The sequence below is a fragment of the Callionymus lyra genome, chromosome 10, assembly GCF_982586985.1.
Source record: "Callionymus lyra chromosome 10, fCalLyr1.hap1.1, whole genome shotgun sequence".
Lineage (NCBI taxonomy): Eukaryota > Metazoa > Chordata > Actinopteri > Syngnathiformes > Callionymidae > Callionymus > Callionymus lyra.
In genome coordinates this window covers 28,118,957-28,141,775 of record NC_141827.1, presented here as the reverse complement: position 1 = coordinate 28,141,775, position 22,819 = coordinate 28,118,957, and the positions used below count along the sequence as shown (strand labels likewise).

Here is a 22,819-nt window from a genome sequence, read left to right as displayed (position 1 = left end):
GATGCCTACTTTTAAAATGGTCAATGGTGTTAGAGTCTGAAGGACAGGTTAATATGGAACCGTGAGCATCCACGTGGTCTCTTGGTCAGAAAAGTCAGGCTGAGTTTGTGGTTATTTTATTGAAAACAATGAGGGGTGATTACGTCGACCTTTTTCCCTGATTTAGTTCTAAGTAGCATTTTCAACTACACTACAATAAGATGAAGTTACAGTTTAATACTCAGACATTACAACACAAAACTGATGCAAACACAAGCAGGAAGTTCCTCAAACGTAAGAGTTAAAGTATCATTTCTATCATACTGTAACGCAGACAATACAGCCCATAATATTCCATCTCCACCAGACATCCGAAGAATAGTCAAATTTCTAAAACAAGCGTGTGTGTAACAAGAAGAATGTGCATTAGTGGCGTTTAAAATATTCACAGACTTGAAGTTAATCTACAACTTTCCGTCTTCAGCCGAACGACGAGCTCTCCTGGAGTTAAACTGGTGTCACTGCACCTTCAAGAACATCGCAAAAGTGACACAAGTGTTCAGACGACTGGAGCACGGAAGCCTCGTCCAAAAGCTCTTCTTAATTTACAGAATACACAATTGTTGCACAAACGCACAGAGAAGTTGGGAGAACTGGCCTAAATGACACGTCGTCAGCAGTTTGAAGAGTCGGACGTAGGATCAATATATATTATAATATATTTATTAAGTCGTGTTATCAGAAGTAAACTAGGAAACTTGTCATTTGTTAAAACATCCACGCCTTTTTTCTTTTCACACAATTTCTTAAGACTCAAAAACACTCAGTGGAGGAGAATCGATCTATTGCATCAGGACGCGATTATAAAACTCCATAAATGTTCACCACGTACAGAAACATCCATTACAGATGAAGCTCCGCCCACTTCTCTCCCTCCCTCGAAAGCGAGAGACTCTGCCGGGGGGAGGAGGCGCTGTGGTGACGGGAGCGTTTCTCTCTCCGGAGCCGCAGGTGAACACGAGACGGCACAAGCGTACATGTGACGGTGGAAAAAAAACGACTTGTGGACAATAATGGGAGGAAACTAAAAAAGTTAAAACATCAGAGACGGAAGTTAAAAACACTAAGGAGCGCGAGAGTCGACTCGACAGCAGCAGTTGTCAGTTTAAATTAAGTCCCCTTCACTGGGCTCCTCTTATAGGTAGGGGTACTGGGCAAGGCGGCGGGGGCTCAGCTGGTAGGCGCCGTAGGCCTCCGCGCGAGGCGTCACGCTCACGTACGGCGACGCAGCAGCGAACTGGTGCTGGTAGGCGGCCGGGAGCCCGTGCAGGAGGCTGCTGACCGGGTCTTTGCGACCGGCCGAGTCCCTCCTGGACGAGCTTGAGGTGTAGGTTGCTGCATAGGCGGCAGGGGAGGGTCCGTGGCTGCGAGCCAGCAGCTGCTCCATGGCCTGGGAGGCCGTGGAGAGGGCGGTGGAAGCCGGGTAGGTGTACAGGCTGGCGCCGGCCGCCGACACTGGGGCCAGAGCCGAGACCTCCGGGAAGGTGTAGTGAGAGGCCGACACCGTGGGCGGGAACGTCTGCTGGCGGCGTAGAGACGAGTCGCCGTGCGACGCTCCACCGCGCTCCTGAGTCGAGGACACCATCGCCTGAAGGTGGAGTCACACGTCGACATGTTAGTGCCAGTCAGTGCGTTGAAGGAGGGGTAGGTGTTCAAGAGAAAACATGTCTGAGTAAGTATTCGTTCACCTGGCTGAGGTTGAGGGGGTGAGACTGGCTCAGCATGAGTCCATGACGGTCCAGACTGTCTCCAGAACTACACGCCTGCTGCGCCGACAACCTCTTCAGCTTCATGTAGTTGACTAGAGGTGAGGAAATATTGAAACAGTTTAATTGCAACACTGTATGATATTCCACAACAATTATTTTGTATATACAATTGAAAAAAAAACATTTTTTAAATTCACAATTAACATATTAACGATGTTTGTTCATTTTTGTGTTGCACTTTAAATTTCCTACCACTAGATGTCATTACGTCCTCCGCAGCTAAAGGAACAACTAAACCATGCGCGATCCAGCAATGACTGAGGACGAGAGGATACAGTCGACTACAACAGCTTTTAAAGCTGACGTTAGGACATATTTTGGTTTAAAAACTCTTGATTTTTTTTTTCCAAATTCTACAACACCAGAGTCAAGTACTCGTCAATACTACAAGTATATCCTTGTTACTAAAGAAAGACACGCACACACGCTTGTGCATGAAAACACACCTGTGTCCAGTCGGCTTCGGGAGACGGCGCCTCGCTCGCTTCCCTGGGTTTTGACTGAAGGTGCCACCACGGCCAGAGTCTTGGCCTGACGCGACGACATGCCTGCGGCGGCGTTCAGTGTTCGGGGCAGTGGCGTCAGAGGGCTGGCCGTGGACGAGTCCGAGTCATGAACGGTCACGCAGCTGATGACGTTTGTACGCTGGCCCACTGCGACGCTGCGAGAGAAGGTGTGTCAGAGACACCAACAGACAGCCGGACGAGGCGGGGGAAGCGTTCCTCACCTGGCAGGATGGAATTTGCGCTCGTCCTCCGTGTCGGTGTCACTGTGGATGGTGATGATGCTGACGGCCGGGCTGGGCGTGTCGGAGATGATGATTGGTTGGTTGAGGGTGGCACTGAAGTTGGGTGTGACGGTGGAGCTGCTGAACAGTGACGCGGTAGACACACCCCTGCAGAGAAACACGACAGATGAACAACCTCCTCCTGAAACCATTTCCATCAACCATCACGAACGTCCTTTAGACTCACCGGTTTCTGTTCTCTCCTCGCCGAGCTTTGACCTTCTTACGCTCCGGTTGGTTCCGAGCCTGTGATGCGTTTCTACGGTTGACAAGAGACGAGTCACCAACTAAACACTGATCTGAAGCTCAGACTTTATTCAAGTCGTATACTTAAGATTAACATGATTTGTTGGACTAATGTTTGTCATGTTACCTGTAGAAGATGATTTATCTACTATCATTAGAATAAAAAAAACATTAACCGACAGTATTATAAAAACACAGGAATCATTTGTGGTGTGGATACATTATAAAATACACAAAGAAAACATTGAATGAAATATTTGACTCGTACATTCAAGTTTTTAATATTATTAAATTTAAATGAATAATAAATTAAAACAAAGAATTAAATAACTGATAATGTTTGATTATTTTTTATTATTGACTGAAAAAAAAAAAAACCCCATTGTTCCAATTTTTATAATGTTTTGTTTAACCCGTGTCAGAAAACTCAAGCTAAAGAATAAACAATTCCTGCTGCCGGTTATATATAATCTCAATTATTGATGAAAAGAAAAACCCAATAAATCAAAAGAAATGTCTAAAGTCTCGTAATTGTCCATTTTTTTTATAAATTTAATATAAAATGCTGTTACTTTTGTTCTTCCAACATATTTGCATTTAATTTTAAATGCTATGAATAAAAAAAAATACTGAATTTATTATTTGCATTTTTTGGTATTGGAATATCAAACTCTGCATCTAAATTGCATTAAATGCTGAAAAAAAACATTTCAATTATAAATCTTGAAAGCTTAAACATAAAAAAATAATAATATTCTGATGTCACCGATACTCATCTATACGAGTTTATTAATAATACAAATCTGAAGTTGACATTGAACCTGCTTTCTAAAATGGCCAAGAATTAGAATCAGTGAACAGGATGTCATCCCGGCCCAAAATAAAACTGACGCAGCACACCAGTGTTACCATGGAAACAAGTTGAATGGTGGTTATATTTGGGTAGAGAGTTGGTGGACGGACTGACCTCCAGCTGTGTTGCTGAGCGGCCGCATCAATGTGGTGGTTGTCCAGAGGAGACTCGGCTGCGTTGCCATGGAGGGAGGAGCTGTGGATGGCCACGCCTGGAACCTGTTGCCATGACGATGGAATGAGGATCTGCTGCGTCCCGGACGGCCAGGCCTGCTGAGGAGGAAGAGACCCGGTTCAGTCAAGGACTGGACCTGCTGGAGGCGCGAGGAAGATGAAGCCATGCTTAGAGGATCAACGTAGTCAGAGATGAACGGAGAGCAGATCTCTGCTACTGGAGGAGATGAAAGCAAGCAGCTGTTCCCAAAGCCATTCTTGTGTTAATGCACTGCAACATAATCCACGTCCACTCATGCACAGCACAAACAAGGAAGCACTGTTGGCTGCAGCAGAGCCTGCTAGAGAGAAACACTCCAGAGTTAGTCCACGTCATTGACAACCGCCTGCTGGAGATGCATGCCGCGGTATGAGGGTCTGGAACAGAAGAGCGAGTCAGAATCGGGGATCTGAGTGTCTGCAGGCATCCTCTGCTGGAATGAAGGAACGAGTGAAGCTGCAAGCACAAGCGCAGAGATGTCGGCCTCACATGCTCTCCATGACCTCAGCACCTCCGGAGAGACTTGGGTGGAGGGAATGAGGAGGAGTGAAGACAGAAGCTCTTTGGCCTTTCAATTTTGACTAGATCCCATATTCTTAATGATCGCAAGGACCAGCGTGCTCAGTTTAATTTGTTCCTTCGATCAAATCTGAAGATTCAAATGACAGATGATTGAGAGTCTATAGACGATAGGAGGGAGGGAATGAGAAGGTGCACGGAGGGACAGAAGAGACGCAGTTATTGTGGGAGGTGGTGGGTGCAATTCCTCGAGGGCGTTTACCAGCACTGTGGCTGTGTGCTCCAGCAGGGTGGGCCGACCCACCCCGGTGCCGAGCCCGAGGGGCAGCGAGTACTGGGGGGCTAAGCCTCCGGTGGGAGGGTGCAAGGTGGCCACCATCAGGGGCGTGCAGGAACCCTGGAGGAGGGAGGATACGTCATCCAGTCAATCAACACGTCATCTATGGGTTAAAGCTCGGCGTGGAGAACTTGGTTGTTTGTTCGAGTCACAGAGAAGAAACTTTCATTTTCTATAACAGAGCATGTCGTCAGGAGGATTAAGACCACGGATCGATAGGGAACCCCAAGTTCATGTGGCCCTGGAAGCAGATCTAAGATGAGCCGAAACCACACACACAAATCAAGCAGAATCACTGGTCACAGAAGCACTGAAATAAAAAACACAGACGGAGCCAAGTCCTCATTTGAACAACATAAAGCAACAGTTCATCCAAACACTTGACGTCATCCTGTTTAGATCTCGGCTGGAATCGCTTGCAGACAAAGTCATTTGCTCAGTGAATGAAACATGGAAGTTTATCAGTGTATATTGAATACTGAAGGATTCATATTTACATTAATTTAACATTTAAAATGTTAAAACATTTATATTGAAATGCTCTTGTTCTCAAGCATTGAATCCTTTTTTGAATAATCCAACATTTGTTTCATATCAAGAAAGGTTGAATTTGCTTTTTAAATTATTGAAATGACAGTTTTATATTCTTGTTCCAATAATTGAAAAATATATTTTCGAATTCAATACTTTTTAATTTTATATAAAGCCACCCATGGTGGAACTGGTATAGCTAAAAAAAAGTAGATTTAATACCAATAAAAAAATATTGAAATTTAAAAAACATGCGTTAATTATTGGTACTAGATTAGTGTAAAAAGTGTCAAAGCTTAATTAAGAAAATACTACAATTTTTAAATGAAATGAAAGAAATGTATTAAATGAATCAAAGACTAATTGTTGCTTGTTTTTTAACTTTAAAAATAATTTAATGCTATAATACTTAAGATACTAACTAATATTCAATGTTTAGATGCCACTGATACACTTCCATAATAAACATGCCAACCTCTTTGGCCGGATGATATATTAAATTAAAATGTTGGATCAGGTTTTGGCACCAGCTGACAACTGAAATGTTCAGGTGCGTCAATCAAATGGAAGATCAAGTCGTAATCAGGAAGCGGGATCCTTTGAGGATGATCCAGTGACGACAAAACACACACACACACACACACACTTACCTGTGTGAGCATGCTGGGCTGGATCTGCAGTGACTGGGCAGACTGGTTCTGAGGTACTATGGGCACAGAGTTGTCCATCCTCACTGGGAAACTGGAACTCTTGCTGGAAGGCTGAAGCCCTAGAAACGTGTGCATAAAACGGTTTCAACAAAACGAGCTACGGTGGAATCAAGTCAATGTTGCTAAACATAGAGCACATGCCATAAAAAAAATATGCTGTCCATTAACGGCACTGACCTTGGATGGTAGAGGGAGGACAGACTATGAGAGTTTGCTGGAAAGGTTCCGTCTGGCTGCACAGCCCGGCGGGGCGTGTTGGGATGGGGACACTCTGCTGAGTCAGTCCAGGAATGTTGATCGTCGCCTGCTGATACAGAGCAGGCTGGTAGTTGAGCAAAGGCACCGCTCCTGCTGCAGAAGGCACCTGGAGGCAGGAACACAAAAACGGGGTCGAACGCTGACACTCTAGATCTGAAGGTCTCCTGACTTACCTGGTTATGCTGGTTGAGTTGACTACTGAAGGTGACGGTGAGGTTTCCCGCAGCAGCGCTGGGAACAGCGTTGGTGGAATACAGAGATTTGCTACTATCATACGAGCTCCTGCGTTTGCAGATCTCCATGTTCTGGAAGCACGATTTCACACTGGACGAGAGCACAGTTCATGTTCATCAGTTCACTGCAATTAGATTGAAAACGACAAGGACACACGTACTGTGAGCTGTGGGGATAATCCATGAGGTGGCTCATCGTCACAAAGGGGTGACCCAGGGTTTTAGTGGGAGTTATTCTTTTGTCTGCATCCAGTCGTAACATGCGCTTCAAGAGGTCGATGAACTCTCGCCTGTCCGCCTTCTCCGCCAACATGTCCGTCCCCTCCAGGTGAGAAGACAAGTTCACCTGAGAGCAGAGATGAGTAAAGTTGATATTTGTTCACAGCACACTCAAAAATAACTTAAAGACTTACCTGCATCATGTCATCCAGACAGTTGAAGATGTATTTTCTGGCCTCTTTGGACTTGATTCCCATCTCCATTTCATGCTCTGCTGGGGTCTGAAGACAATTTGTTTTACCACACAAAAATATATTACCTTTACATATGAAACTAGATCCAATTAAGACAACGTGCCAGAAATCCATCAAAGTTAGTTTCTGCCATTTTAAGAGGTAACTGGTGGTAAAACTGACTTGAAAGGAATTTAAACTTCATGAATCTATTTTTTTTTGCCTGGAGAAGCCAGAATGATAATCACATATGCACTTTTAAAGGGTTCCTACAGCTTCAGCAAGTTCAAATCAAGATTTTATAAGACTCGATTTCACCATTTGAAATTAAATTTAAGATCAACCAAAATTGAACAACCAAAACCAAAAAAACAATACATTTTACCAGTTATGAACTCGGTCTCATAGCTGCTCATGGCACAATGACGGGACATTAAATCACAGGGAGGTTGAAAACTAAGTGCAAAATTAATGTAAATACACCGCGGTCATTTACCTTGTAAATAAATAGCCCTGGACATACTATATTGTCCCGATTGCATCTTTCCATTTCTATGAGGATGATACTTTAATTTATTGCTGTGCATCACTCAATAAGGTTTTTGAGTACATGCAAATTGCTTTTGATCAAGTGCAGGCTTAGCTTTGTCAACTTAAGCTTGTTCTCAATTTCCATAAGACCAAACAGTATTTTCAAAAAGATTGAGATAAATCAGAACATTCTAACCTCCCATGATCATGCAATTGAGGTTGTGTCTTTTTACAAATACTTATGATTGATGACAACATCTCTTAAAATTCACATACAAAACTTGGTAAATGAACTGAAACTAAAGTTAGGTTTTAATTTTAGGAATAAATCATGTTTTTCGCTTGAGGCTCGAAGGCAAATAGTCAAAGCTAACTTCTTGCCAGTTCTTAATTGGTGACTGAAGGAGCCTAAATTTAGTTTGTGAAATGTCCGTAGTGGCTGTTTATATAACAGGTTTTTGCTATTTACACGGTTTGAGGATAGATGGTTTATATGTTGACATGTTTGTTCTGGACATTCGCAGGTCTGCGTTTGGTTTTGGATGCAGCGCTATTTAACGTAGATCACAGTCAGGTGGGTGAGCTCCAGTAGGCTCAGTTGTCTTGAGTAGAGTCACAGTTTTTTTTACCCTTCTCGCTCAGAGTTAGATCATATAATAGATTGTGAAACATCTTAGATTTTTTATAAACTTCACCGACGTATGCGAGAAGTGACTCAGCGTCTTATTGATAAAACACTAGCCATAGAACATGGAATGGAAGCCCGCACAGATGACATCCTTGATCTTTTTCAATTTTTGCTGCAGTTTACAAGTGGGCAACCACATGAGTTGGTTAAGAGCTGCATTCACATGGAATCTTCAGCAGGCTATACTAAAGTAAAGCAAATGTTAAGAGTTCTTTGGCGATGACTTCAAGATAGCAGAAGCTTACATTCAGGAGGCCATGAACTGGCCCCACAATCTATCCAGAAGATGGTGCTTCTCTACAATCATTTGCTTTATTCCTCACAGGATGTAGCAACTCAATGACAGATATTAGCTACTTGGAAGACTTGGACAACACGGCTGATATAGTGGCAATGGCAAACAAACTTCCATATCAACTTAAAGAATCTTGGAGAAAGTACGCTTGTGATCAGCAGGATAGAACACAGAAAAGAGTGGTGTTTTCCTCTGTTTTCATAGAGCGGATGCAATACATACTTTATTTGCTTGTTTGTTTACGAAGTGTACGAAATATTTGAACCCAATGAACATGAAAAAACATTCTGGAAATCAAGGAATGTGTTCACAACAGTTGTCTAAAAGCCAAAAAACAAGTCAAACGTCAAACCTTCTGCTTATTGTTGTGGGGAGCATCACTTCCTTACAGTTTTGCCAACAATTCAAAAGATTCAAAAATCGAAAGGGACTATTGTGAACGGCAATCTGTATCAAGCGCCCTAGTACAAACCACTGAATGTTTTGGTGCAACAAAGGCAGGTAAAGATGATTGGTTCTTTCGATAGTTCCAGTGCACGTCAAAGCTCAAAAGGGAACCAAGACAGTGACAACGTATGCATTACTGGATGCAGGAAGCTCGGCTACTTTTGCTACAGAGTCACCGATAAACCAACTGAACATGAACGGGCACCATGTAAGCATCTCTTTGAGAACTATGGGAAACAACTCGGTTGTGATCATGCGCATTGTGACTGGTTTGGAAATAAGCAAATGGAACAGCAATGAGTTTGTTGAACTTTCCCAAGTGTATTCACAGAAAAACATTCATGTAGCAAAAGACAATATTCCTCGTCAAGAGAATATTGACAGCTGGCCCCATCTAAAGAAGGAAGCAAATATTCCCAAGGCGGTGGAACCGCTGTTAGTGATTAACAGTGTGGATAATGGACAATACGCCATACGTGAGGACGATATTGGGCTGGACAGGGAATGGAGCACTGAGAGGTGAAAGCTACAATTTGACGTTGCACTCTATTGGCAATTGTGAATTTTTTAGTCAGTACTCTTGTTTCTTTTTCTTATATTGTACTATTGCTCTTAATATTGAATAGATTGTTTTTATGTGCAACCTCCCATCCTGAGCTGGTCTCACGTGTAAAAGAGATTTTAATCTCAATGTGACTAACCTGGATTAATAAAAAAAATAAATAAAAAAAGGTATTTTGAAAAACACATTTAACATGAAAAACTCATTTTTGACACGACTTGATAATCGTCTTACCCTTAGTCTCCAGAGCGGGTAACTAGAGTCCGGTCCTCGGTTAAAGAACCGGATGGTCTTTGTACCGGCACTCAGCAGATACTCTGCAGGCAGGCCTTGAGTCTGAGAAATGTAACGGATCTGAGGAAATAGACACAAGGAGACAGTTTTAGAACAAAAGCTCAGATCATAACACTCGACACCAATATAAAGTAGTTTATCGGCTCAAATCAAATGGTTGATTTATAAAAAACAAAACAGCGACACCGACCTGGTCGTACTCAGAAGCTCCAGGATAAAGAGGCCAGCCCAGAAACAGCTCCGCAATCACACAACCCAGAGACCACATATCGATGGCTTCACAGAAAGGGAGACCCAAAATTATCTCTGGTGCCCTAGAACAATAAAAAACAAACATCCATTTAGAAACACTGGTGACAGAAAAGAGAAACAGATGCATGTTCTCATAGTGGGATCATTACCTGTAGTAGCGGGATTGCAGGTATGTTGAGCACACAGCCTTGGAAACATGGCTTGCAGAACCGAAGTCAATGACTTTGACCCTGTAGGGTTGTCTGAGGGGGTCCACCAGCATGATGTTCTCAGGCTTCAGGTCTGCATGAATCAGGCCTAGACTCTTGAGCTTCATCAGTGCTGTTGCCACCTGGAAGGAAAACAAAGCATCTTCACTTGTCCACTGAAGATAAGACATCACAGGAAGCAAAGAAAATCTAATCTTCACTCAATTTTTTGCCAATGCTTGGGGGAACATAAGCCTACCTGCTGCAGGATGGGTCTAATGTGCCGCAGAGGGAGTGGACTGAACTTGCTGTGTTTGAGGAAGTCGTAGAGATTCTGCTCCAGCATCTCAAACACCAGGCAGGTGTGACCTTTGTGTTGGAAGCACTCATAAGAACGCACAAAGTTGTACTCGTCTGCATTCTCTGCACTCAGTCTGTTCAGGATGCCCACCTGAGGAAACAAACACTCGTGTTCAATTATTTACAGAATCCTTTTTTTCCAAGTGACTAGAATTTAAGAGTACATGGTTTATATTGAGAAGTAATTTCTAAAGCCCCATGTTCCCCATTACTCTTCATACTGTCCCTTGAAGCAGCCTGTTAAATGTAGACCCTTTTCCCTGAAGGAAATCTCCAGAGGGTTCAATATAGTCTACCTATCCTTTGCCATATTATGGTTCACCCTCCGCTGTCTGGATGTTTTTGCAGGCGTTACTGCATATTTTATAATTTTCTTTAAAGCTGCAGTCTGCAGGACTGGCAAAACTCCTTGTCTTTGTTCACTTTGTTCCAAACACATTTATTTCAATTCAATGACAAAACTTGGTGAGAGCAACCTTACTTACAGTGCCAACAAATCAGTGAACTCCAATGATGCTTTTCTAAACACTGCATTATTGAGCGAATGTTGCCATGTCAAAAAGTGATCGACAACTATGGTTGGCTGGGCCAAAGCAAAATGGGAGCTATTCAGGTCACTACTAAGAGGGTTGTTGAGAGGGATGGTAACTTATTTAAATGTTGTTAATTTAAACAAGTGAAAAAAATACTGAATGATCACTACTATGCATACTTTGTTTAATGCGTACGGGGTGCAATAGAAGTTTATCGTAACCAGGGAACTTGTAGATTTATCTCAATATCACCAAAATACAAAGAGCTTTAACCGATCGTGGCAGTGGTATATAAATACCTGCAACTCAGAATACAGCTCACCTCAATCTGGCCTTGACGAGCGTAGGAGGGATGATTTTTCAGAATTTTGATTGCCACGATCTCATTGGTTCCCCTCTTCCAACACTTAGCCACCTGTCCAAAGGTGCCACGTCCTAAAAACTCAAGCACTTCGTAGCTGCAGGAGACTGAGCAGAGGATCTCATGCTGCACAAGCTGATAATCCCCCTCGCCATTTGAGCTGCTGCTTTTGGTGGTTGGCGCCGAGTGTGGTATTGACTGGCCTGTGCCCCCTCCACCTCCTCCTCCCGTGCGTGTAGAGTAAGCTGCTGCTGGTGCCGACAGCTCCTCCAGAATCTGCACGCTGCCGCATCCACTGCCACTGCCTTCGTTGGTCTCCTCAATCTTCCGCTTGTGTCCATGACGGTGTGTCCGAGTGTCGGACGTGCTCTCGCCGTGAACATAGGAGGAGGACGTCGCCTGCTCGGCCACTCGCCTGCTGGAGCCTCTGGGAAGACTGCCGGTGCTGTCGGCTGCCCGAACTACAACTTGACCCCGAGATCCGGGTGCAGTTGGGGGGAACACCAGAGAAGGTGCAAAGGGTGGCACAGCTATGGCCGGGGCGAAGGTATATGCAGACTGGCCAGCAATAGAGCTGTAAGCCTCAGAAGTAGACACGTCCCAAACGTTGCTTTCTACCTTCAGCTTCTTCACTCTGCAAAAGGCACTAGAGGAGATGGAGGGAGGCGAGAAGACCTGCAGCTGAGAAGCCATGGCTGAAAAGAAAGAAATTCAAAATAAATGTGTATCATTATATCTTCTCCCCCTTCTTTCCCACTTTTTTATTGCAACCATTACCATTACTTTTCTACCATTTAACTTGACTTGTACCTGCAACGTTGCTGGTATGTTCATTTATGTAAAAATCAATTAAAAAAAATACTTTCATTAGAAAACCTGTTGTTAAAAATGTTTTAAAACTTTGGAAACCTTATTATAAATAATATTTAGTACATTATCAAATGTGTCATGTGTAATATACACAGTATTATTATACAAATGCATCTGAGATACCTTTGGTTTCTGCTTTAAAATGAAAGAACCTACTGTATAATAACAATGATAAACAACTCTTTCAGCGACACAAGTTCATACTAGGAGGCAAGATCCAAAGATAGACAGAAAAGATATACAATAACAATATTCGGGGTAGAAACATTATAAATTGCTTAAATGTTATGAAAGATTAATGTCATGTTGATGAAATCGAACCTTTAATTTACTTTGGAATTGAGACCAAACAGCAACAAAGCTCAGTGACACAAAACCCAAGGAGACAATCCTAATTATGACGTTATATAAACTTGACCTATATTCAATTATTATTGTCAATTTTCAAATGCCCACCAGGAGTCTCACTCAAAACATCAAGTTAAATCAAGTTGATCACTTTACAATTTTCAATTTCAGCACCCAACAGCCACAGTATGTTCTCAAAACAATGACGCAGTAAAAAATGCTCTACTGTGGGTGATCACGATCGTAGACAAAAGTCCAAATAGTAAAACAGTTTGTATATCGGAAAAAGTGTTTAATGTAATAACGAATGTTTTGATCAGAAGCTTCAATTGTACCTTCCATTTTGTTTTACTTATCATTTTGTTTGACTGAAACATCCAAGTCATAACTATCAAAAGCATAAACATCATTATGTATATCGTTATTTATCACAACAACAAACATTATAACAATATACATAAACCAGCGGCTCAATAAACCTTTACAATAACGTGACTTAGCCCGTTGGTGCTAATATGCTAACGTGCTAACTTTCTGGGGAAAAAATGACGTAAAACGTCTCACCAGCAGTTTATTAGTCCTAAATAACACACATTAAAAGAATAAACATATGTATTTAAAGCGCAGTAGCGAGGGATAAGTTGGCATCTTACCGGACTGGATGGTTTTGATGGTAGAAAAATAATTTTCCGTCCGAGGTTTAAATCCCTCTGCAGTCTGTTAGACCAGCGAGGCCTGCATTGTGTCTCCGGTCCAAAGGGAGCTCGAGGGCAGCACAGGACGTCAAAACGTCGAGTTCTGCGAGGAAATATACAAAGATGACATTGTATATTTCGAAATTAACCGTATAGTCCGAAGACTTTTACGACTATTTCTCCCCCGACTCGACGCCCGAGCCTGACTCAAGGCAGCGAGAGCCTCTCCACATACCGGAAGAGACCACGTCCTTATATCAGCTGCGACTAATACGGTGCTTCCGGTTATTACCGTAAATACTAAAACATATATAACGACGAGCATATTATTGTGGGAAAACTATAAGATCGAGTATACAATTATAAAAGATCGACTTGTATTTATTTGAAAACATAAAGGTGTTTTTTAAAAGATGACGAACGTTGTTAAAATTCTCTAAAATTCTCCGTCTTTAGATATCCTAACTATTAAAAAAATAAAAATAGTTTGTTACTATTTTGATGATCTTTAATGCATAAGAATCTTAAAGCCCATAATTAAGGTTGTGTTTCATCTAGGATGGTTTCATTTCCCCACAAAAAAAAGCAATTTCCTTTAATTTCCAGCTCACTTATAGTATCCTTCTCTCACACACGTTGGTAAGTATTTGTGTATACATCAGCAGGTCGAATAAAATAAAAAAGCAGACAAGAACAGAATAAAGTGCAAATTTTCTTTTTATTCTGATTTCATTTTACAGCAGAAATTATGTAAAGCATTCAGAAGACATTTTCCACATATAAGGGCAATATTCAAAACACTTTGCATGGCCTCGGCAACAAAATATTCTTTTTAAAAACACCAACAATTTTGTGATGTTTGTGCATGCAAAATCTGTAAAAAGAAAAGAGTCCAAACTAGGCTACGAAAGAGGAGGAATGAGAGACTGACATAGGCATGGAGAACACAACAGCAGGCAAGGTGGGGGTTAGTACGTCAAGGGGATGAGAGAAAGGGGGGAGACAGGGTGAGGAGGAGGAAGGAGAGGTCTAGGTTATCTAAAAGGTTCTACCATTCTAGCATGCAATGTGGTGTTTGGCCACGTCCTCTCAAAACACCACAATTTCGGGAGAAACGGAGGCCATTTCTGGGCATGTCTACTATGGCAATATTTCTTTCTTTTTACCTTTTCTACTCTACCTTTTTCTCTTTTTACAGTTACTATCCTCTCCAAAAACATGAGTATACTGATGAAATATTTTTTATATGTGGTCTGTGTGTAAAGCATGTCGTGCCAAGAGCATGCTTGGTGTGTGTTTCTCTGTGTTTGGACATTTAGCAGATCAATGTGTGTAGGTTAAGTGCTGACAAGAGATGATGGGAATGACGAGATTATTCTCTCGCAGTGCTGTCCGACTTTAAAACACAATCTAAATCTGTTGACCATGTCAGAAAATGAAGGTGCTAAATAGCTGTCGCAATGATTTATAGTATTAATATTGTGCGCTTCTCACTATATCTAATATAGAAGAATCTACTTTGTTCATTTAATTCCTATTCAAGCAAAACGTTGTGAAATTAAGACACTTCTGCTTGTAGAGAAAGTGACTATAGCCAGGGGCGGTATGATAAATAGATCATTTCGAAATAAGACTATTAGTCCGAGTGACGCTCTACGGTAGTGTTGGGGGAGTAGTACATGGATTGGAAACATGGATGTGCACTTCACATAGACATGTACACAGTGGCACTCTCTCAACTTCAACTCCTCAAACAATCTCTCTGTTCTTTAACCCTGAGTAAAATCTAAGGGAGAGATTTAATTGTTCCCAAAGACATAAGCACAGAGAGAGAGAGTTTGGCCTCAAGGGGTTTGTCCGACTGTGTACATCCGAGTAAAGCGTGTGTGGAGTCAGTGAGAGACGGAGGAAAATAGCGTGAATGACAGGTCTTAAGATCTGCGTTCCGTTTGTAAATGCTACAAGAACATTAGGAAAAAGAAAAAAAACTCTAACAGCCTTAATGGGATGAACATTCTCTGTGCCACACACAAGCTGGATTCTGTTTGTTTTTCTTCTAATACTGCACAATGCACACAGAAGTGGAGCGAAAAATAAATGAACCTGTGATTTCCAGTTCATCCAAAAAAAAAAGAAAAAAAAAAGAAACAATATCGATCAGGCCATAAGTATTCATTCACATCATCGACAAATCATAGTGTTCAACATTTTAATTCTCAACACATTTTAGAGAAAAGGAAAAAAAAAAAACGAGTAACCGGTGACCACTTGAGGAACAGACAACAGACATTTCCTGATATTAGCTTGCACTTTTCTGTTATTGAGCAGGCACTTTCTACACAGAGCTTTCCACGCTTCAGAAGTACATGTCGTATAATGGCAGTGACGATGAGGATAAAACCAAAGATATGTAGAAAACCAGGAAGGAGACATTCTGTAAGAAGATGGAAAGCTTCGACTTGATCTGCTGCAGTTGTGGAAATGAGCTCAACCAAAGTTAGCATGTTGCTGAAGCACATTGTAAAGAATGAAGCGCCCATTCCACCCCTTTTTTTTGGGGGGGGGGGGGGGTCATCAGTCATTGCATTCACATTGAAAACGATCATCTTTTCATCACTGATAATGTCATACTTGCATCAGTACCACCGTTGTTAACAAACGTTGAAGTTCTACAGTGCTGCTAGTACTAAATCTCATCTACTGTTTATTGTCTGAGAGTGTATCTGATATGTTTCGGGTTCACGGTTTCCCCCAAAATAAGATATCGTTAGGCAAAAATAGCATTCATAATAATTGGCACTACTGGCAAAAAGGATTTAATTTTTGCTAGCCAAGAGAAAATAAATAAAATAAAAAGCACAAAGTGTAAATGTTTTTCTCTGAAAGTTCAGCTAACTTTGTTTTTCCCACGTATAAGTTCTAACATTAGAGTTTTCAGTCGCATGCTTTAACAAAATGTCTTTTCGGTAACACTGGATACTCTTAAAGTGAAGCAGTTGAAGTCCTCTCGTAGTCCATAGCCTCTAACATCTTCTTTTTGCTGCTGACTTAAATCTCATGCACATTACTCCGTTTGTAATATCTACATTATTTACAAGCAATACAGCCGTTCCTGTGTACCCAGGTCTCTATGTTAGCTTCTCATTATGGGAGTAAAATAATTTATAATCTTAAATACAGTCCTCTTATGAAAAAGTTTTAGGGTCCTTGTATCCCCCTACCTCGTCAGTTTATATACAGGAATATGCAAGAGTCCAAAATATGGATTAGAATCGCCCATATGGGCTAATATGGGGACCAATGCCCTGTAGCGGGGCAGGTAAAGGACCCATGTCCTGTACAGAGCGAGCATAGAGACCTCTTAGATTCAAGAAGTAGTCAAGGCAATGGTATGTGACTCTCTCCTCAAAACCACAGTTGGATTTAGAGGTTCACCAAAGAACAAACTAGACATTTAACCATTGAACATTTTTTTTTTAAACCACACAAGGAGGGGAAACCAATCTCTTATCATAACCACTCTGGAGCCAATTCAAGAAAATGAGAAGACCCTGAAAGAAAATCATGTGACAACAGAAGTCGTTTTTTGTCCGTACACGGTTCACATTACACAGGGCGAGGAGAAGTTCATGAGGACGTAAGTGAGACACAACTACACACAGAAGTAGAAAATGAAAATAAAAAACACTAAAGCAGTTTTGGCAAGCATGCAGGAGCTCTGTAGCTCAAACACATGCATTGAATTGAACGAACACGGACACACACAACGTCAGGCCGGCAAAGTGCCGCCTCTGAGAACGACTCCATACAAAGTCCATGAAACAAATTAAGACATTGTTATTCAGACCCCGACCCCTTTAGCGAACAATGCCCCTCTTACATTCAAGTGCACTTCCTCCCCTCTGACCGGGTAACTGATGAGTATATCTGTGAGTTAGTTGAGTGCTTCTGTGACGTCGTGTTGCAAAATGATTCGCCACTATTGAGAGAGTGATGGAGAGGAGGAAAAAGCGAAAAAACTTTGCATGCAAATGCAACACAGAAGTGAGTTTTTGGTTTATGTTTTTCTTATTATTCCATGAATTGCTGTTTGGGTACAAAACACACCTGGTTTTTGTCACAGTTCAAGAGTTTACGAGTCCAATCGCAGAGACCGTCGTCGTCCAGACGCTGCTGGTAAACAACAGCGTCGCCATCAGGTGCTTCTCCACGTCCTCTCGTCCTGATCGTTGACTTGCAGAGGAACATACCCATGAAGAGTGCAAAGAATGCCATGAGGTTAATGTGATGGCCTCCCAGCGAAAACTGCGGAGGGAGGATCAGTGCTGTGGACGGAGCCAGATCCCTGAGCTCCGCCCAGCAGTCTGTCTGAGCTGCCATGATGGACACCTTTCCTGTCCTCAGTCTGGGGGAGTTTTTTTTTTTTTCTTGACGTGGAAAGAGTTGGTGAGACGAGGAAGGAGAGGGAGAGGATCGAGGTTTGGACAGAGTTTGGGGAGGGAGGGAGAAAAGGGGGAGGAGGGTGGAATTATTTCTCACAGGCTGAGGGAACTGTGCGCGGGGCCTGGTGGTGGATTCTCAAGACCCCTGGCCTTTCTCTGCTCTCTGACCCTAGAAACAAAACATAAAAACAAATGTATTACATAAAAAGACTTTCATATCGACTTGGATGAAAAAACAGAGTAAGTTTAGGTTTTAAATGATTAAAAACATGCAAACTTTGTCGAAACTTTTGATAATTTTCGTTTGGGAAATAAAAGCGATTTTACTCAAACATTGTTTCATCAGTGTCTTTTCATAATGTGCTTATGCACGACACATCAGTGTGGAAGTATGTCATTCCATTAGAATATTGAATGGATGAATTGAACAATGTGCGTGGTTATTTTTTAAGCAATTCATTGTTCATTCGGGAAAAATTGAATTGAATAATTTGTATATTGAAACATTGCTTATTTTTTTTTTAATATATATTTTCAAAATTAATGATGTTATTTTTACACATAGAGTTTGATAGTCTTATTCCAATGACTCCAATATATATATATATATATTTAATTCAATTTTTTTTTATATGTGTAGCCTATTAAATGCAATATAAAAATGCTGCTATTCAACATCAACCTTTTAATGTATAAATTATTGAATACATTTTTTGTGAAACATATGAAATGCTTGGAAAAACAACCACAACATTTCAATGTAAAATTCAACTATTCAATATTCTTATGGCATTGATAAACTTCCATACTTGTGTGTCAAGTTTTCACCTTCATTTTCAAACATACAAGCCATGTTTAGATGTTTAAAAATATGCTTGGAAAACTCCTGAACATGTTTTGAACGATTTTTTCTGCCTGTTTATGTTTTCCGGACCTTAAAGAAAATGAGAATCTTTTCAACCTCAGCTCGTTGACTTAGATCCTAAAATGTTTGTCTCACTGTCGCACTAACAGGAAGTGACACCTGTTAGTTACACACAGTCAATTCAACCCTCATGAGATCTGGAATTAACCGAGTGTTTTTGTCTTGTTCTAAAGTGTTTTAAGTAAAACCCAATTATGTTCAGAGGGCCGTGTGATCTCATGAATACATCTCAAAGTCAACATAGGCGCACACACAACACCTTGTTAGGCTTCATCAAGACATGGAGATCAGACTTGCAGGCCAGGCAAGAGACTGCAAGTCCACATCAGTCAGAACATGCGCCCCCCCCCCAAAAGAAATCAACAAAAGATATAGCCTGAGTCTATCAGCTACCAAGCGGTCAGTCATGCAAAGACTCTAACATCACTGAGCAGTCCTTAGAAGATGGAATGGAGAGAGAAAAAATGCAAGAGTAGAAGGGAGAGGGAAAGCGGCGAATCCAGGGCATCTTCTCCCGCTCCCTCTGCTGACATGCAAGCAGCCATCAGCAATCAGCAATCAGAAAGGAGAGAGAAAGAGAAAGAGAAAGAGAAAGAGAGAGAGAGAGAGAGAGAGAGAGAGAGATAAAGAGAGAGAGAGAGCGAGAGAGAGAGGAGACTCACCCTCTTCAGAGGCCTATGGTCCATCAAGGGGCTTCAACAGCAAGACAACATGAACTATTAGCACCAATGTAGTGAGCGTGGAGTGGCAGTGCGCTGTACACACACGTGTGTGTACGTGAACACACACTCGTGTCTGACACGACACAACGTGACGCTCACCTGTGGCGGCATCGGAGCAGAAAGCGCAGGATTTTGCGTGCAGCCTGGTTCTGTTTCTTCGTGAGGAGGTTGCTGTGGGTGACGACAAATGTAAGACTGCACAGTGTGTGTGCGTGTGTGTGTGTTTGTGTGTTTGTGTGTTTGTGTGTTTGTGTACCTGAGGGAGTGTCTGTAGGAGCGGTAGTATTGCTGGATGAGGACCGCGGCTCGACGACTCTGTTGGAACTTCCTCTTCTCGTGGAAACTCCGGAAACGACTCTGGATAAGGATGGCTGCCAGGGTCATCCTCTTATAAAGTGCATACTAGGAGGAAGTCAAAGTGTCAGACACACAATGAGATCAGATCTTGAAAACGGTTCGAAAGGGAAAGGGTTGGGAAAATCGGATTGGATCATGTAATCTAATCCTAGTTTTAATCTGGATTGAACTATCGTTTTGTGTTGTAACATTTCAGTAGGATCTGAAACACGTAGCAACTAGTAGAATTTCAAGGTAGATTTCAGGAAGAAAATGTAGGCAATTTAAAAATTGTCTTTAGTTGTGGCTCATTAATAGTCGTTCCAATAAATCATAAATAGAAGTGAATGTTTTTCATTTTAGTTTCTTGTTTAAAAGAAATCTGTGATATAGTGATGTTGTGTTTTTATTATTAAAGGATCCATATATGTAAAATATCTCTGCGTTGGTTCTTCACCAAACAATCACCAAATACATTTCTTCAACATTAGCTTTACATGAGTTTGACACGTGTCTAATGATCCACATTCAGTCAAAAAACATTAGCTTCCACACTTTGTGGTGTTTTCAACTTTTCATAAAAAGCTTGTGTGAAATATAAAAGGCTTTATTTATAATTAAAACATTTTTCTTTTGTATTTCACATGGTTGAGTTGAATCATATTTGCTTCATGAAATCGAGTATATTTCTATATAGCCTTGTAGATGAAGATGTAAGATCATAACTGTTGATTGTATGAAAGAAACATTGACAATATAGCCCTCGAGGGACTTTTATATAAAAACATTTTGACAGGTAAGTTTCTCTTTAATGTGGAATGTTACCTGCTTGTATCTCTTATAGCAGCGCTGGACCACTGCTGCAATCTCTTTGCGTAGTTCCTGAATGGGACCCTATAGACAGAAAAAGACCCGTTTAAACAGCTGTCATTTATAGAAGTACATCCGAATATTAATTATTAATTTATGATTATTGATTGAATTTAACATTTCAAATGTTGAAACTTTTTGCGGGTATTTAACCTTATTTTTGAATAATACAATTAAATTCAATATGTATATGCAAATTATTGAATTTACACATACAGTTTGATATTCTTACTCTAGTATTTAAAAAATAAAGTTTCTAAATTAAATATTTATGAATCCATAGCCTTTTAAATTCACTGTCAAAATGTTGGTATAGTAGTGCCAACATCTATATTCACTTTAAAAGGCTAAGAATATTTTCACATTGAATGTTTTTCCAGTTATTAGAATTTCAATGTATGTGTAAATATGAATTTGGAAATATTCGATTTTTCTCAATTCAATTATTTAATAAAATCCCTTAATATAGAATCTATTGAATTTAATTATTAAAGAGAAGAAAAACACACACACAAATGCTTAAAAAAATTAAATTAGAAAATTTAAAGTTTCAAAATTTAAAAAAATTAAATTCCACCTTTTTAATATTTTTCAATATACTTTTTCTAGTTCTGACATGGATTTAATGATCACTTACCTTGTGTTTTCTGAGGGAGTGCAGAGCATCTCTGATGGTTTCACAAAGCTCTGCCTGTTCTGCTTCAGTCATGGCCATGAAGGAGGAGTTGGTTTTCGAGCGCTCCTCCTTCATGGCCGTACAAAGAAAGGAGCCCCAATCCGAGTGGGAGGAGAGGCTCTCCTTGGCCGGGGGACTCTGTTGTTGATCTTGCGATCCTGAGAGACAGCCTGGTCTGGACGGAGACGGCGGCTTGAAGTTGAGAAATCTAGAAAAAGAAGAAGAAAAGATGACGTTCCGTCATATGCGTTGAAGCTGAAAAGCGTTGGACTCACTTTTCCACCTCGCCCAGATAACTGGACAGTAATTTGGCATCGTTGCTGATTCCCTCGGAATCCGTTTCCACTTCCCCCTGTTTGAGACGCCCGGACGCGACATCCATTATGTGGTCTGCCAGCATGGTGATGTCCATCTACACGTGGGTTCAAGAGGTGAAATATGAAGACGTACATGAGTTGAGATCTATTCACCAACTCACCTGCAAATCATCTGCATTGTCGTGATATGCCAGAAGCTCCGTGACCTCCCCTCTGTCCGAAAACACTCTCTGCCGCATGTGATTGGCCAGACGCTCTTTCCCCAAGACTCTTCTTGCTAGGCTCCTCTGACCCAGTGTGTGTCGCAGACTCCATCTGGTGCTCCCCCCCAACCTCCCTACCCGGGCCTGCAGGTGGGAGAAGGGGTTGCTGGCGAGCTGTGGGCGGTGAGGACTCACAGGTGGCGAGCTGGTGTTGGAGGGCTGAGGTTGGGAGTGAGAATGCTGGCGGCTCGGGCTGAGGGTGGGCTTGGGCGGGGCGGCAAAAGTGTTCGGGGCCGAGTTATAGAGCTGATGCTGGGTGTCTTGGCTGGGTTTGAGCCTCTTGGCGGGAGGAGGACCACCCTGGTCTCCGGGCGAGGTTCTGTTTCCTGCTTGGCTCCAGCTTGTGTTTGGGTTGTCCGGCTGACTCTCTGTTCGGCTTCTTCTCAATTCTGGAAAAGATGAATATGGATAAACAAACTTGTTTTTTAAAGGAGTTACAAGGTCACTGTATAACCACTAGTAATGGGTCAAACAATAGTGGACCCTCGTTTATTACAGGGTTACGTTCTCAAAATGAAAATCTGAAAAGTAGCAGGACTTTTAAATAAAGTTTTAGATAAAATAAAAGATGTAAATAAATGCATGTTTGACATACACAACAAATGCTTGAGGACATACGAGAATAGCCTTAGTATGATGAGTACCACCATACATTTAAACATAAATAAATAAACAACAACAAAAATCAAATAAAGATAAACAATGAGAAGATACGCTTCCTACACACCAGGAAACAGAAAAAACAGCAAGTTCCCTTCAAGATATCATTGTTGATATAAAGAATAATATAAAAGACAAAATATTGATTTAGATAAGAGAAAGATCAGTTCGAAAAATAAGTTATAGTGACTTGAGTTTCTCAAATGGTGCATGAAAGCACATCTGGATCTTTTGAAA

At 41.4% G+C, this 22,819-nt stretch overlaps 2 protein-coding genes across 6 annotated transcripts in view; both read right to left on the bottom strand.

Moving 5' to 3' along the window:
- Positions 1-100: 100 nt before the first annotated feature.
- hipk1b (homeodomain interacting protein kinase 1b) lies at positions 101-13,599 on the bottom strand. Of its 4 annotated transcripts, XM_087801591.1 has the most exons (18): positions 13,330-13,599; positions 11,420-12,153; positions 10,464-10,655; positions 10,166-10,347; positions 9,955-10,078; positions 9,705-9,824; positions 6,909-6,995; positions 6,657-6,841; positions 6,436-6,586; positions 6,182-6,368; positions 5,945-6,063; positions 4,689-4,823; positions 3,809-3,966; positions 2,783-2,854; positions 2,536-2,703; positions 2,255-2,469; positions 1,728-1,840; positions 101-1,627 (listed from the first exon to the last, which is right to left on the bottom strand). In XM_087801591.1, the coding sequence occupies exons 2-18, from the start codon at positions 12,149-12,151 to the stop codon at positions 1,175-1,177; spliced, it is 3,393 nt and encodes a 1,130-aa protein (XP_087657717.1). In that variant the 5' UTR covers positions 12,152-12,153; positions 13,330-13,599; the 3' UTR covers positions 101-1,174. The 4 variants fall into 4 exon arrangements, with proteins under 4 accessions (XP_087657717.1, XP_087657718.1, XP_087657719.1 ...); XM_087801592.1 differs by lacking the exon at positions 13,330-13,599 and having other exon boundaries at positions 3,809-3,963; positions 11,420-12,173; XM_087801593.1 differs by lacking the exons at positions 4,689-4,823; positions 13,330-13,599 and having other exon boundaries at positions 11,420-12,173.
- A 471-nt stretch (positions 13,600-14,070) lies between these two features.
- The window catches only part of LOC148071317 (calmodulin-binding transcription activator 1-like), a 69,432-nt gene continuing 60,683 nt past the window's right edge, over positions 14,071-22,819 (bottom strand). The window contains exons 15-22 of one of the 2 annotated variants that reach the window (XM_087801590.1): positions 21,821-22,311; positions 21,618-21,754; positions 21,304-21,550; positions 20,622-20,690; positions 19,717-19,862; positions 19,560-19,631; positions 19,401-19,431; positions 14,071-17,982 (exon numbers count right to left, since the gene is read on the bottom strand). In XM_087801590.1, coding sequence (XP_087657716.1) covers positions 17,950-17,982; positions 19,401-19,431; positions 19,560-19,631; positions 19,717-19,862; positions 20,622-20,690; positions 21,304-21,550; positions 21,618-21,754; positions 21,821-22,311 — 1,226 coding nt within the window. In that variant the 3' untranslated portion in view covers positions 14,071-17,949. The remainder of the gene's footprint in view (positions 17,983-19,400; positions 19,432-19,559; positions 19,632-19,716; positions 19,863-20,621; positions 20,691-21,303; positions 21,551-21,617; positions 21,755-21,820; positions 22,312-22,819) is intronic. The other variant, XM_087801589.1, reaches the window with a different exon arrangement.

Bases quoted from the DNA above. Each gene is read 5' to 3' on its own strand.
- hipk1b (XM_087801591.1), bottom strand. From the start codon at position 12,151: ATGGCTTCTCAGCTGCAGGTCTTCTCGCCTCCCTCCATCTCCTCTAGT. The intron at 2,855-3,808 runs GTCAGTCCGTCC...TGTCAACCGTAG, and splicing joins GCTCAGCAACACAGCTGGAG to AAACGCATCACAGGCTCGGA. The intron at 1,841-2,254 runs GTGTGTTTTCAT...CCTCACCTCTAG, and splicing joins CCGAAGCCGACTGGACACAG to TCAACTACATGAAGCTGAAG.